Raw genomic sequence first — 15556 nt, 5'->3', positions numbered from 1 at the left:
TGGATAAGAAAATTAAAGTAAGTCCTTAGTAAAATATAAGCAATATTTTCAATAATTTTGGGTCCTTGTTTTAAGAACAGTTCCGTTGTTTTTTTTTAAAGCCCCTGGGAGTAAAAATGTGTTACCAAGCTGCACTGTACTCTGAAAAAAGATGAAGCATTTTCTAATTTTTTTTTCATCAACTTACTTCAAAGAGATGCTGTAAAGGACTGGACTGGAGTTTTTCTTCATAGCCAAACAGCTGGAAGCCAGTTCCCAGAAGACCTACCACAATAATCCATAAATGAGAAAATTAAAAAATGGAACAGTAGAGAACAGTCATGGCAAGCAACAGGTATGCATCCTAAGAATACTGCAAAATACACACTATCATGTCCTGCTACCCCATAAACTGACACAAGTCAAATTCAATATATTGAATCACAAATTCAATATATATAGAATGGCTCACTGAAATTAATTCCACAGAAACCAAAGACTATGAGCTCAAAGGGAGAGTCTGGGACTAATTTATCTTTGTGCTAACAGTGCCAAACACCTACCTCCCTACAAGATATCAGTAAAACAAGCATTTATTGAGCCACTACTCTGCGGAAGGACATCGTGCTACCAGGCACTAGACACACTAGACACTCAAAATTTGTGAAAAGACAATGATGGGAAGTGATTTCAAATATCTTTTAAAATTTGTAGATGTGAAAATAAAGAATCAGATTAGTGTTACAATTATTAGTTCTCAAATAACTGAAAGTAAAACTCTGATTACTCTTCTCATTCAAGGTGACAAAATGCTTTTATCTGACTATATATTTGTCTTTCACTTGCCATTGTTTTGTTTAAGTTTTTGGTTTTTTTTTAGTCTTTTGTAAGTTCAAAATTCAGAGATGGTATTAATTTGAACTTTTAAAAAAATAATAGTTGAGGTTTGAAAATGACAATGAAAATTCTTAATACAGACTGTCAATATTTATGTTCTTAAGACATTTTGCTAAAAGGTGACTGCAATTTTGGATTTGAAGGGTATATGTAGCCTGGGCCAAGAGTAATTATAGGTAGTACAATTTTAAAAAACTAATTTGTTTCTATGTCAGTTATGTAGCTTTAGATCTAAAGAAGCTATTGCTGCTGGGCCTTGCTGATGTACATTTTTCTATACAGCCTCAGCAGCAAGTGGAATGTTGCTAAACACAGGGTAGGTAATCTTTGGAGCTTAGACAGGAACTAGAAGGATGACTAAAGTAAGTACCAGCACTATTCACTTTTAAGCAAAAGCAAATGTGATCATGATTCAGGGTCCTAGAAGTTGGGTGTGAAAAGACACCCAAAGCATTCTGAAAAATGGAGACAGGAAAAGTAAAGGCCAATTCCATTTGACATTCAACCTAATACATTTTCAAAAATTAATTCTGTACTTAAGAACTGTTGGCCAACTTTTAATCTGGGATAGGTGAACAGCCAAAATTAAAACTCTTTTAACAATGACAGTTTGATGGAAATGTTGACAGACCATTAACCATAGTAGTCCTTTAGAGAAAAATCACTACAATAAAACCCTGCAGCTAAAATTTAATGAATATCATAATCACATATTTGCTAATGGCTGTGAAGTGCCTGAATCAGTCAAACTCATATAAAGTGGATGCCATCTATTAAATCTGACTGTTGAGCTTAGAGCCCAAAACTCTAAGTGCCCACTGTGAGCCGCAGGTGGGTTTTTTAAATGCGAGGCATGTTTTCTGTTCCTCCACAATGAATAGTAAGGGCACTGTTAGGTTCAAGTTCTATTCTTTTTAGTGTCTAAAAAAGATTTTTATTAACTGAGAGGATAACATTCATAAGAGAAGATCATGATAAATTTATCTTTCAAAAACTCTGATTTCATTTCAGTAGATATGGAACATGGTATTTAGTATTGAAAACGTTACCTAGCCTTTCTTTTGGAATAGATTGTGAAAGACTTTTCAAGATAGATTCTTTCATCATTCTAAGTGCCTATTATGTGCTAAGCATGACGGATACAAAAATAACTAAGACATAGCCCATGCCTTCATGGAACATTTCACCTAGGAGGGGAGAGCAGCATACAAAAGAATACAGTTAGAAGAGAAGCCCATTTGGGTAGAACTAGATACTAGGAACTTGGTGATGTGAGAAGGTGGCCAAGGGTGTGTCGGGGTGTCAGAGAATGCTTTTCCGAGATGACACAAGGGCTAGATCTTAAAATGCACATGGTAGCAGCCTGAGATTTTAATAAAAACTTTGCATTTTACATGCTACTAGTCCTTCCCTACCACATCAACTTCATTTATCTTGTCATTCCACACCTTAACTACGGCAGGATATGAGCTGCGAACAGTTCTGAGTAAACTCAAGACATTAGACATAATCTGTGGCATTCAACTCTTTGGGTCTCACTCTTTTCTTCCTCTTTTCATCTGGACCAATCACCCACTCCATGACTTGTACAATTTAAGAGGAAGCCAAAATATCCCAGGTTGTTTTCCTTCTAGGCCACTGGCTCAGGGTATGACAAATCCCATTTCCTGTAGGTTGGCCAGGGGAGGCTGTTGAGAAGGGTGTATAACTAGTCTTGCTGCTGCTGCTAAGTGGCTTCAGTTGTGTCTGACTCTGTGCGACCCCATAGACAGCAGCCCACCAGGCTCCCCTGTCCCTGGGATTCTCCAGGCAAGAACACCGGAGTGGGTTGCCATTTCCTCCTCCAATGCATGAAAGTGAAAAGTGAAAGTGAAGTCACCCAGTCGTGTCCGACTCGTAGCGACCCCATGGACTGCAGCCTACCAGGCTCCTCTGTCCATGGGATTTTCTAGGCAGGAGTACTGGAGTGGCTTGCCATTGTCTTACTTTTCCTCTAATACTTACATCTACATTTAACTAATGAATGTAAGCTACTTTAATAAAAGCACAAAAGTCTGTATTTTTCAGGACTTGTTCTGTATGTATGAAGTTTCCTCCCCCCAAAATTTACTTGTATGATGAGAATTATTCTAATAAGTAAAATACAAGATTTATGGAAAAGAGCCATCAGGAAAAAAAACAGGTAGGAGCCACTACTTCATCCAATGGGAGTTTGACCATATTTTGTCCAGATGATCAAGTAATGTGATATTAAAACAATGATGTGAAAAATAAAACCTCAAACTTACTTACCAAACTGCATGCCCCAATCGCCAAGATAATTTATTCTTGTTACTTGATGTCCTAAAGCTTCTTTGAGATTTGCTATAAAATTTCCTAGTAATCAATAAAATACATAGTTTCTCATTCTTATATGTTTTGGCATAAGAACCATCTAATATCAAAGCATAACAGAAAATTTTCTTGACAAAATCTACTAACTTTTTTTAAAAACAAAAACATTCATTATTGTGTATTCATCTATATTACGGAAAGGGAGTAAAAATTATTTTGGAGGATGTAGTTATTCTAAATCTCACAATTTTCATCAACATTAATGGAGGTTATGAATACACAGAGTAATTGTGATTCCAAGTCAATTCCAAGGACAGAAAATAACAGAATCTCAGTAATTAACAAAGAATATATAATCTGGTTGTTCCCTAAAGAACTTAGCCATATGGTTTTTTTTTTTTTTCCAAGTAGCTCACTCCACCTTCTTTCAGTTATGAAGTCCAACCTCTCATGCTGCTCCCTAAAAAACAGCACACAGGAATCCCAAGGCCTCCACTTTTCTGTACTGCTGATGGATTCAGGTTTGACATCTGACATCTATTCCATTCTGCACATACTAAAGCTAAAAGTAACAGACCCCAGAACCTCTTGCAGTTAGGGTTCCAGAAGTCATGAGCAATCAGATACACTTTGCTTGTGATCTAGAAGGTGGAAAGCGAGTTACCTTTATTTTTTTCGGAAAAGCACAGTGTTAGAGGCTTTGACTTTTAGTGGCATCACTACTAGAGGTCCCAGTGTCCTGCCATATAACTTCCAAGGGAAGTGAAAGATAGGATATGGGTGACCTCTTTTGCTTCTCTGAATTCTCAAAGGTACAATAAACCAGGAATAATGGCAGGTTCCTGACTCTGGCAGCGGCAGTAATCGAAGAAAAGGCAGAAGCTCCCTTGATGATGAAGTTCTGTGGTAGTTTTGGGCATCATCTATGTCAATTTAATCCAAAGTGTCTTTAGCACTCCCAACAACTCTGCAAGCTATTCAATATCCCATTGTAAATTCCCTCCTGCTTTTACTAGAGGAGATCTAGTTTTCTGCAAATAACCCCTAACCAATAGGTATAGCTGACAAATTACAGTAGCTACTTCAGTTTCCCTACTTCCAGACTTCCCCAAACTCTATAGTCCCAGCAACAGAATTCACCTTTTGCAGCTGGTACTCAGCCTGTATCCCTATCTTTTTGTACTACCTTACTATCTTATGTGTGTGCTTAGTCATTTAATCGAGTCCAGCTCTTTGCAACACCATGGACTGTAGCCCATCAGACTCCTCTGTCCATTGCTTGGGGATTCTCCAAGCAAGAATACTGGAGTAGGTTGCCATGCCCTCCTCCAGGGGATTTTCCCAACCCAGGGATCGAACCCAGGTCTCCCGCATTGCAGACAGATTCTTTACCATCTGATCCACCAGGGAAGCCCATGAACACTGGTGTGGATAGCCTATCCCTTCTCGAGGGGATCTTGCTGACCCAGGAATCGAACTGGGGTCTCCTGCATAGCAGGCAGATTTCTTACCAGCTAAGCTACCAGGGAAGCACCTATTATCTTATAAATCCAACTAAATGCCTGAACCTAGGCTTTCGGAATTAGGCTACCTAATTTCAAATCCTTGCTGCTATACTTTACTAGCATTGTGATTTGCGGAAAGTTACTTTTGGTGTCTGAGTTTCCTCATCTATAACCAATAGAACTTACTAATCAGGGCTACTGTGAAACTAGTTCAGATAATACATGAAAACACTTAACATGGTAAGTTTCAATGAATATTATCTCTTCCTGGTTCAAGCATTTCCCTTAACAACTGTCAAACAAGTTTATCATGCTTTACCCATCAATTACTCCTATGCTTTTGACTTATGTAGTTTTTCTTATACACTATATTTCTTATATTCTTTTTCATCAAGTCCTGTCATTTCCTCTCTTATAATGCTGCTTGAGAACTCTGTAACAACAAAAGTTGACCGTAGTGCAATATAAGCTATTTCAGAAGTACAGACATTCTCCAAATCTTTAGAGTATTCCAGTATGGATTAAATCACTTTCTTCTAAGTATGCAAAAGACAGATTTCTATACTGGAAGACAGATTATATGAGATAAACTCTAAAGTCCCTTCCAATTCTAATATTACACAATTCTAATTGCAGTTTTAAGATGGGCTACTATATAATGTCATGTTTTAATAGAAATTATAAGTCTACTGTACACTCGAACATTACAACCAAGAAGTATTATAGTAATCTTTGTTAGGATAGTCCTGTTTCAATTTTCAGTCTTGAAAACTCCAGTTAGTACTCATATGACTCAGACTGAGTTTATTTTTTAAAACAAAATATATGGACAAAAAAAATTGGGAGGATGACCATCAATCCCATAAAACTGTTTTCATTTATGAATTTTCAGTTCTTCTTTATATGCATACATACTTTTAACAAGTTAAAAATCAAAATATACATACCTGGTTTCTGAGTCAATCTTTTGGTTTTGAAACAAATTTCTTTCTGTCATTTTTAAAACATTTTTTTTCATTTTAGGGTCATATTTAATTAGCATTAAGCTCATATACATTTTGCTTTTTTGTTTCTTTGTCCTTTTGCTACTTAAGCATTAAACCAAAACTGCTCCAAAAGTCATGTTCAGTACTTTCTGTGAAACTAACAGCACTTACCTATGATGGTAGAACGCAAATGTCCAACGTGAAATTTTTTGGCAACATTAGGTGAACTGCAAGATAATTGTAAAAGTTATTTTTTTCTGTTCTACAAACGAGAGTTATAAAATGAATTAGGTCATAGCTCTACAGTTTAATATAATTGTGGACTAAAGCCTTTGGTATTTTGGACAAAGACAGTTAAAAATTAGACATTTAGAGTACTTCCCTGCTGGTACAGTGGATAAGAATCTGCCTGCCAGTGAAGGAGACACAGGTTCGATCCCTAAGCCAGGAAGATTTCACATGCCAAGGAGCAACTAAGCTTACATACCACATCTACTGAAGCCCATGAGCCTAGAGCCTGTGGTCCACTGCAATGAGAAGCCCGTGTACTGCAACAAAGATTGGTCCCTGCTCGCCAAAACTAGATAAAGCCCGTGCGCAGCAAAGACACAGTGCAACGAAAAATAAATTATTTTTAAAATCAGACATTTAGAGCAAAGATACATTAGATCTCAGAAAGAACCACCTTTAGGGAATTGATCCTGTGACTCAAAAGGTAGTCACATATCATATACAGAAGTGGCACACTCAGCAAGCAGATACAGTAGGGGCTTGGTAAAAAGATGAAGAAATTCAGAGAGGATTGTTTTGACACAAATAAGGTACATTATTAGGAATTAAGTTTAGTGTGCTAGTTCTCAATTCTTTAGTGTCTAAAAATTATTGTGGACCCCCAAATCTTATTTATATGAGTAATATCTATCAATATTTATAGTATCAGAAATTAAAACAAAAATATAAAAATAGTTATGTGGAAAGCTTCCCAGGATAACCAGAAATAGAATTTACCATTCCAAATTCTCAAGCAACACATTTGTTACTCTTGGTGGTTTCACTTTCATGCACTGGAGAAGGAAATGGCAACCCCCTCCAGTGTTTTTGCCTGGAGAATCCCAGGGACGGGGGAGCATGGTGGGCTGCAGTCTATGGGGTCGCACAGAGTTGGACACGACTGAAGCGACTTAGCAGCAGCAGCAGCAGCAATGCTAGCTGGAGAAGACTCTTGAGAGCCCCTTGGACTGCAAGGAGATCCAACTAGTTCATCCTAAAGGAGATCAGTCCTGGGTGTTCACTGGAAGGACTGATGCTAAAGCTGAAACTCCAATACTTTGGCCACCTCATGCAAAGAGTTGACTCATTGGAAAAGACTCTGATGCTGAAAGGGATTGGGGGCAGGAGGAGAAGGGGACGACAGAGGATGAGATGGCTGGATGGCATTACTGACTTGACGGACATGAGTTTGAGTGAGGTCCGGGAGTTGGTGATGGACAGGGAGGGTCGCAGAGTCGGACATGACTGAGCGACTGAACTGAACTGAATGCTAGTAAAGTAATGCTCAAAATTCTCTAAGCCAGGCTTCAGCAATACGTGAACCATGAACTTCAGATGTTCAAGCTGGTTTTAGAAAAGGCAGAGGAACCAGAGATCAAATTGCCAGCATATGCTGGATCATGGAAAAAGCAAGAGAGTTCCAGAAAAACATCTATTTCTGCTTTATTGACTATGCCAAAGCCTTTGACTGTGTGGATCACAATAAACTGTGGAAAATTCTTCAAGAGATGGGAATCCCAGACCACCTGACCTGCCTCTTGAGAAACTTATATGCAGGTCAGGAAGCAACAGTTAGAACTGGACATGGAACAACAGACTGGTTCCAAATAGGAAAAGGAGTACGTCAAGGCTGTATATTGTCACCCTGCTTATTTGACTTCTATGCAGAGTACATCATGAGAAATGCTGGACTGGAAGAAGCACAAGCTGGAATCAAGATTGATGGGAGAAATATCAATAACCTCAGATATGCAGATGATACCACTCTAATGGCAGAAAGTGAAGAACTAAAAAGCCTCTTGATGAAAGTGAAAGAGGAGAGTGAAAAAGTTGGCTCAAAGCTCAACATTCAGAAAACTAAGATCATGGCATCTGGTCCCATCACTTCATGGCAAATAGATGGAGAAACAGTGGTAACAGTGTCAGACTTCATTTTTGGGGGGCTCCAAAATCACTGCAGAAGGTGACTGCAGCCATGAAATTAAAAGATGCTTACTCCTTGGAAGGAAAGTTATGACCAACATAGATAGCATATTAAAAAGCAGAGACATTACTTTGCCTACAAAGGTTCGTCTAGTCAAGGCTATGGTTTTTCCAGTGGTCATGTATGGATCTGAGAGTTGGACTGTGAAGAAAGCTGACCGCTGAAGAGTTGATGCTTTGGAACTGTGGTGTTGGAGAAGACTCTTGAGAGTCCCTTGGACTGCAGGGAGATCCAACCAGTCCATCCTTTAGGAGATCAGTCCTGGGTTTTCATTGGAGGGACTGATGCTGAAGCTGAAGCTAAAATACTTTGGCCACTTCATGCGAGGAGCTGACTCATTGGAAAAGACCCTGATGCTGGGAGGGATTGGGGGCAGGAGGAGAAGGGGACAACAGAGGATGAGATGGCTGGATGGCATCACCGACTCGATGGACATGCGTTTGAGTGAACTCCGGAAGTTGGTGATGGACAGGGAGGCCTGGCGTGCTGTGATTCATGGGGTTGCAAAGAGTAGGACATGACTGAGCGACTGAACTGACTGAATGCTTCTAGAGCACATTCACTCTCTGACAGGCACAGTCTGACAGGCACACTTCACATGCATTAACTCAACAGTCAGAAGAACTGTGATGTAATCTCTTATTTTTGATGAGAAAATTGAGACACACAAAGCAAAAATGATAATGAAGTACATTTGGCAATATCTTGAGGACTCTTGAACCTAGATGATGAGCATATGGGGCTTAATATACATTTACTCTCTTTTGTGTATGTTTGAAAATTTCCTAAGTTTTTCAATATTAAAAAAGATATTAACTAGGACACAGCTGGTTAAAAGTGGTAAAAACAAGAGCTTGTGGTCTGTCTCCAGAGCCTTGTTATTTATCTTTTTTAAGGGTATTACAATTTAAAACCTTGATCTGACAGATACCTGTATACAATTGTGAAATTATGAAACTATAAGGAAATTCATGTAATCATTATTTAGAAAGAAAGCAAATGTTCTTCTATGGGATTAAAAAATAAGTAATCTCCTGCTTCTAGTCAAGAGAGAAGAACAAGGCTTAGGCTTAATTACCCTTTTGCCTTAAACAACTAGAAAACTAAAGATTTATGGAACACTGGTTTCATGAAACTGAACAGGACAGTGAAGGACTGTGATCCCTAGGAGAAGGTCAGCCAACAGGGTGACCCTTAGCACTGCTTTACTAGCAAATTCATGAGATGTAGCTAAAGCAGACCAATCTATACCATGAAAGTGTGTATATCAGAACAGAAGAAAGGTTTCAAATCAATGACTGAAGACTCTCCTTTAAGAAACTAGAAAGGGAGGCTTAAACTAAATCCCAAGTAAGCAGAATAAAAGGGAGTAATACAGATGAAGGTTAAAAAAAAAAAAAGAGAAACTGTGATATCATAACTGGTAGTGGTTGTTATGTGACCTGGCATCTTTGATAAAACTCATTAAACTGCATGTTGAAATACAGTGATTTGTACTATACTATATACCTCAATGGAAAAGGCAATGGCAACCCACTCCAGTACTCTTGCCTGGAAAATCCCATGGATGGAGGAGCCTGGTAGGTTGCGGTCCATGGGGTTACTAAGAGTCGGACATGACTGAGCGATTTCACTTTCACTTTTCACCTTCATTCATTGGAGAAGGAAATGGCAACCCACTCCAGTGTTCTTGCCTGGAGAATCCCAGGGGCGGGGGAGCCTGGTGGGCTGACGTCTATGGGGTCGCAAAGAATCGGACACGACTGAAGCGACTTAGCAGCAGCAGCATATAACTCAATAAAGCTGATTTAAAAAAAATACTATAAAAAACTAAAAATAAACTGGCCATGGATGTGCTGATATTAAAGGAATATATAAGATACATTGTTTAATGAAAAAAGGAGAAGAACAATATATAATGTGTATGATCTCTAGATGGGTAAGCAAGAAACTGATATTGGTGAACGTCTGTATAAAGAGAACCAGGAGACTGGGGATAGGGAGGACACTGCCTTCTCACTGCACTGCCTTTTGTCACCTTTGAATTTTCAAAAACTAAGGTTATTACCTAATAAAAATGTCATCTAATAATATAGTTTTTGCATAGCTTCTGCATTTTTAAAAATGCCAAAAGGTATAGTTGATTTACATTTTATGTTTCAGATGTACAACAGTGAATCACAACCTTTAAAGAAAATATTCCATTTAAAGTTATTATAAAATGTTGCCCTGTGTAGCACAATATATCCATGTAGCTTATTTCATACATAGTAGTCTGTATGTCTTAATCCCCTATTCCTACCTTGCCCCTCCCCACTGGTAACCCCAAGTTTGTGCTCTGTATCTGGGATTGTTTCTTTTTTGTTGTATTCATTAGTTTATTTTTTAGATTCCACATATAAATAATAACATAAGTATTTGTCTTCCTCTGACTTATTTCATTTAGTACAATGCCCTCCAAGCCCATCTATGCTATTGCAAATGGTAAACTTTCATTCTTTGTTATGGCTGAGTGGTATTCCACACAAACCTCATCTTTATCCATTCATCTGGTGATGGACACTTGGATTATTTCCATATCTTGGCTATTGTAAATAATGCTGCTGTGAATGTCGGGGTGCATGAATGTTTTTAAATTAGTGTTTCTTTCTTCAGATATATACCCAGGAGTGATACTGCTGGATCATATGGTAGTTTTATTCTTAGTTTTTTGAGAAACCTCCATACTGTTTTCCACAGTGGCTTTACCAATTTACATTCTCTCCAACAGTGCACCAGCGTTCCCTTTTCTCACATCTTTGCCAACATTTGTTATTTGTGATCTTTCTGATGATACCCATTCTGACAGGTGTGAGGTGATATCTCATTGTAGTTTTGATTTGCATTTCTCTGATGATTAGCAGTGTTGAACATCTTTTAACGTTCCTGTTGGCTAGAACTTTTGCACTTTTTTTTTTTAGAATTAGAACTGAATCTGTCTAGAGCTCCAAAAAACCTCCCTTGAACTATCAATTTGACATTCTCCAGCACCACATTCCTACTCAGAAGGGAATACAATGAAATGGAAAATACAAATTCAATTCCTTTGGCAGCCAAAGTAACTACTGTGGATTACAACTTGTATGCTTTACTAGAACTCTGAAATATTACGTCATGTAATTTCCTCAATCTTGTAAGGAAAGAGATATTATTACTCTTATTTTCCACATATAAGAGACTAGAGAAATAAACTGTCCCATCCCAGATGACCAAATCAGTTACTAAGTGAAAACTAGTACCCTGATCTCCTGGACTCCCATTTTCCCAGAGGTCAATTTGTTTTGTGGGAACACTTCACATCGAGGAACAGCAGGGTGGGGGAACACGTGTTGATAAAAGAGAAGAATGGCTACCACTGCTGACTGTGCTCCTGCAGATTTGATCTGAACACAATAGGAAGGGCTGACTCAGGAGAGAGGCAACCGCTGCTGATGCTTCAAGTCTTACTCTACCCACCAGGTAGAGCCAAAGTCCAAGGTAGACAGTCATCTACCCTGGCACTTTATCACACTCCTCCTGGATCTGACAAAATATAGGGAAACCAACCATATATCACTATATCAGGGAGGCAGTAAAGGTTAAACATATAGGATTCAGAGTTAGCTCTGTGACCCTGAGCAAGCTCCTTGACCTAGCATCACCATCATCATCTCAATTTAAGGCCCAAGTTTCTATTTTGCAAAGATTTCTTTTGATGTGGACCATTTTAAAAGTTTTCACTGAACCTGTTACAATACTGCTTCTGTTTTATGTTTTGGTATTTTGGCCCCAAGGCATGTGAGATCTTAGGTTCCTGACCAGGGATTGAACCCTCACCCCTTGCACTGGAAGGAGAACTCTCAAGCACTGGACCACCAGGGAAGTCCCTGGGGCAAGTTTCTTGAAGATAGTATTTCTATCTCTTTACTTTGGGGTGAAGTCACCTGGTCTATTAAAGATACTATACATTTAAAGAAATTCTATCTTCCCATCTCTTTCATTTTCAGAAGAAATTCAGGAAGGATGTTTTCTATCAATTTTTACCCTCCTGTCTACCTCTCTGTCTCCCTTTTGAAACCACAATAAGAATCACAGATCTGGAATACTTCTAAGGGAGGAAGCAGCTCTAGTCCCTCACCAATGCCAGATGAAAAACAACAGAAAGCAGAGATGACTGCTGGGAAATGGACTCTGCTCTCATTAATGATCAGATGCTTATAAAAGTTCCAGCCTTCCTTAACTCTGGAAAAAAGTTGAGAGAGGCAAATCTGTAAGTAAATAAACTGCAGTTCAAAAAGCCTCCAGAATACAACTCAAACGGAACAGGCTATTTTTAGACATTTCCTATAAGCATAAACAAAAAGGAGTATTATATGGGAAACAAAAACTTTGGAGAAAAACCAGAGAATCAATGACTGAGAAAGACTAGTCTTGGTATTTTGATTTTGGTTGGGGAGAAGGGATGGTAAAGAGGAAGTGAACATTAAGAAGGTGCATGGGTGGCAACTTTTCACATTTCAAGAAACCGGCAATAGCACTATTTCAAGGGTAAATGTGCAGCAACATACTATTCTACTTTCCTACTGATACTCCTTTACTGCTAGTTAGGTAAGAGCAAGGAGTGTAAGAGTACTGAAGTGCCTCCCCAGAGAAGGGTATGTATACTGCATCACTGTAAATATATAAGGAAAAGAATTAAAAGTGTCTACAAACTCTCTGCCACTCTCGTTAAGAGATATAATCTACTTCCCTGGCCTGAGTCAGGGATGATCTTGTTACTTGCTTTGACCAGCAGTGACAGAAGTGATGATATACCTGTTACAAGACCAGATATTTTACTATTTTGGAGTCTTGAGCACCTTTGTAAAGAGGTCTGGCTACTCTGCTGGAGAGAGAATACAGGGAGAGGCCTGGCCAGCCCACAGGTGAGACACCAGAAAAGTAAATGAGTTTCCTGGATTTCTAGTCCTCGTATAATGTCTAGATGACCAGAGTTGCTTAACTGACCACAGGCAAGCAAAAAAACCATTAGGCTATGCTCTTCCCAATTTCCTGGTCTATACATGAAACACAAAACAACTGGTTGTTGTTTTAAAACACTAATCAGTAGTGTGGTAAACTTTTTCTTAAAGAGCCAGACAGTAGATATTTTAGGTCATCTGGTCTCTATCTCAATTATTTGTCAGTTGTACTCAACTGCCATTAGAGTATCAAAGCAGCTACTCTGAAAATAGGTAAATGAATATCTAAGACTGTATTCCAAATTTACAAAAATATAGCAGGCTGGATTTTGCCCATGAGCTAAAGTTTGCCATTCCCTGTATCAAGTCTTATAGTGGCTTGTTAAGCAAGAGATAACTGAAACGACAAGCAACTTTCTTTGGGGGATGGCCTTAGTGTAGTTCCTCTCTGGTGTGAGGATACTGCAGAAGTCTCTGTTCTTTTGATGCAACAACATTTAAACTTTAACTATCTTGATTGGAGCATACTGGTAGCATAAGATTTAGTCATAATTTATATCTGCTCCATAAGGTTAGCTTACTCAACAATCAATCCTTGTCATAAACAGATGAGTTTACCAAGTCTTAGAGGGTCTGCTTTTTCTAAGAACAGGATTGAGTGGCAGAAGACAGTACAAATAAATCCCATTCGCCTCTGATTATCCAGGTGCTAATCATAACTAAGTTTAAGTTATCACCGTAAATTATAATAATGAGTTAAGAAACCAGAAATAGTATTTACCACGTCCACTTAAAAAAATCTTCCACAAAAACATATACTAAGACAAAGGCTCTAGCAAGTTCTAGCTAAGTGAGAAAACAGCTCATCGACACTTTTCCTTAGCTTTGAAAAAGGCAAATACAATTTCTCCAATAATGGTCATGAGCGGTCACCTGCCAGCCATACTCCAAAAGTGATCTTTTTCTTTTTTGGTTACCTAAGAACAGTTCAAAGATTAGACGGTTTTATTGATGGCATGGCATATAAGAAAGTTATCATGAAGACTATTTAGAGCCATACAAACATCAAGCTATTTTTCTGGTAATTTTAATTAATGTGCATTTCATATAATGGACCCTGGGATGTTGGATCTGAATTGGTAACATCAGTAAAAATTGAGTTCCAGTAGTAATAAGCACTCCTATAGCCAGAACTTGGCTTCTAAATACCTTTCCTCACAAAAAGGGAACTAGGACTTCTTGGGGGAAATGGACAATTCCAGGTCTGAGTAAGACTGGAACATCTTATGCCAAAAAGAAAGTACACCAGGACTTAAGGGAACATGCAAAGAGAATAAAGGAGCCTGATCTGGGATAATTTGAATATGTATGTGCTTAGTCACTCAGTTGTGTCCAACTCTTTGCAACCTGCCAGGCTCCTCTGTCCATGGGGATTCTCCAGGCAAGAATACTGGAGTGGGTTGCCATGCCCTTCTCCAGGGGATCTTCCCAACCCAGGGATTGAAGCCAGGTCTCCGGCATTGCAGGTGGATTCTTTACCATTTGAGCCACCAGCAGTCCCACTTCTGGGCATATATCCAAAGGAAACAAAATCATTATCTTGAAGAGATGTCTGTTCTCCCATGTGCACTGCGGCATTATTCACAATTGCCAAGGTATGGAAACAGCCTAGGTGTTCATCAGTAGATGAATGGATAGGAAAATGTGGTATGTACATATAACGGAATATTATTCAGCTTTAACAATGAAGGAAATTCTGTCATTTGCAACAACACGGATGAAACTGTAAGGCATTGTGCTAAGTAAAATGAGCCAGACAGACAAAGACAAATACTGTGTGCTACCATTTAAATGTCAGATCTAAAGACTATAAAGTCAAACTGTTAGAAACAGAATAGAGAAGTAGGTGTCAGAGGCTGGAGGCTAGGGGAAACAGGAAGAGACTGGTAAAAGGTTCAGACTTTCAGCTGTAAGACAATAAGTACTGAGGATCTAATGTATAACGTGGGGAATATAGTTGATAACACTGTCTTGTGTAATTGAAATTTGCTAAACAAGTAGAACAAATGTTCTCACACAAACAAAGAAATAAATATGAAAGGTGACAGAGCTATCAACTAACTCAATTGGGGAAATCCTCCCACAGTGTGCGTGTGTGTGTATATATATATATCAAATGATGCTGTACACTTTACCTTATAATTTGGTCAATTATACCTCAATAAAGCTAAAATACATACTACCTCAATAAAGCTAAAATACATACTCATATATCACAAATACAACAAAGCTTGTTTTCTGGTAATTATATTAATTTGCAATTCTTAATATGATAGTAAGCATTATATGTACCTTAAGAGTCTACTAAAATGAAGAACTAGATCTTCTAAAAAAAACAAATAAAAAAATCTATCAATACATAATTAATAATGGAAAAAACCCATAATAACCATTAGGTACTTTTTCGATTAAAGTTAAAAAGTTTTATTCCTGGTTTAATGATCAAGTCACTGTGACTTTAATTAAAAAATCTCACTGGTTTTTCATTTTTCCACGTGTAATTTTGTGAGACCCAGATGATAACAGTAAAATACCCACCTGCCCAGTCAGTTGATCAACCAA

The 15556-nt window shown here is 38.3% G+C and overlaps 1 protein-coding gene across 1 annotated transcript in view; it reads right to left on the bottom strand.

The window, feature by feature from the left end:
• Positions 1–15556, bottom strand: part of RARS2 (arginyl-tRNA synthetase 2, mitochondrial) — a 72436-nt gene that overhangs the window by 24789 nt on the left and 32091 nt on the right. The window contains exons 6-8 of the mRNA XM_068985217.1: positions 5873–5928; positions 3169–3252; positions 188–264 (exon numbers count right to left, since the gene is read on the bottom strand). Coding sequence (XP_068841318.1) covers positions 188–264; positions 3169–3252; positions 5873–5928 — 217 coding nt within the window. The remainder of the gene's footprint in view (positions 1–187; positions 265–3168; positions 3253–5872; positions 5929–15556) is intronic.

Source organism: Capricornis sumatraensis, chromosome 13, assembly GCF_032405125.1.
Source record: "Capricornis sumatraensis isolate serow.1 chromosome 13, serow.2, whole genome shotgun sequence".
In the NCBI taxonomy this organism is placed as follows: Eukaryota; Metazoa; Chordata; class Mammalia; order Artiodactyla; family Bovidae; genus Capricornis; species Capricornis sumatraensis.
The sequence above is the reverse complement of the archived record's forward strand: the minus strand, read 5'-3'. Positions and strand labels throughout refer to the sequence as shown.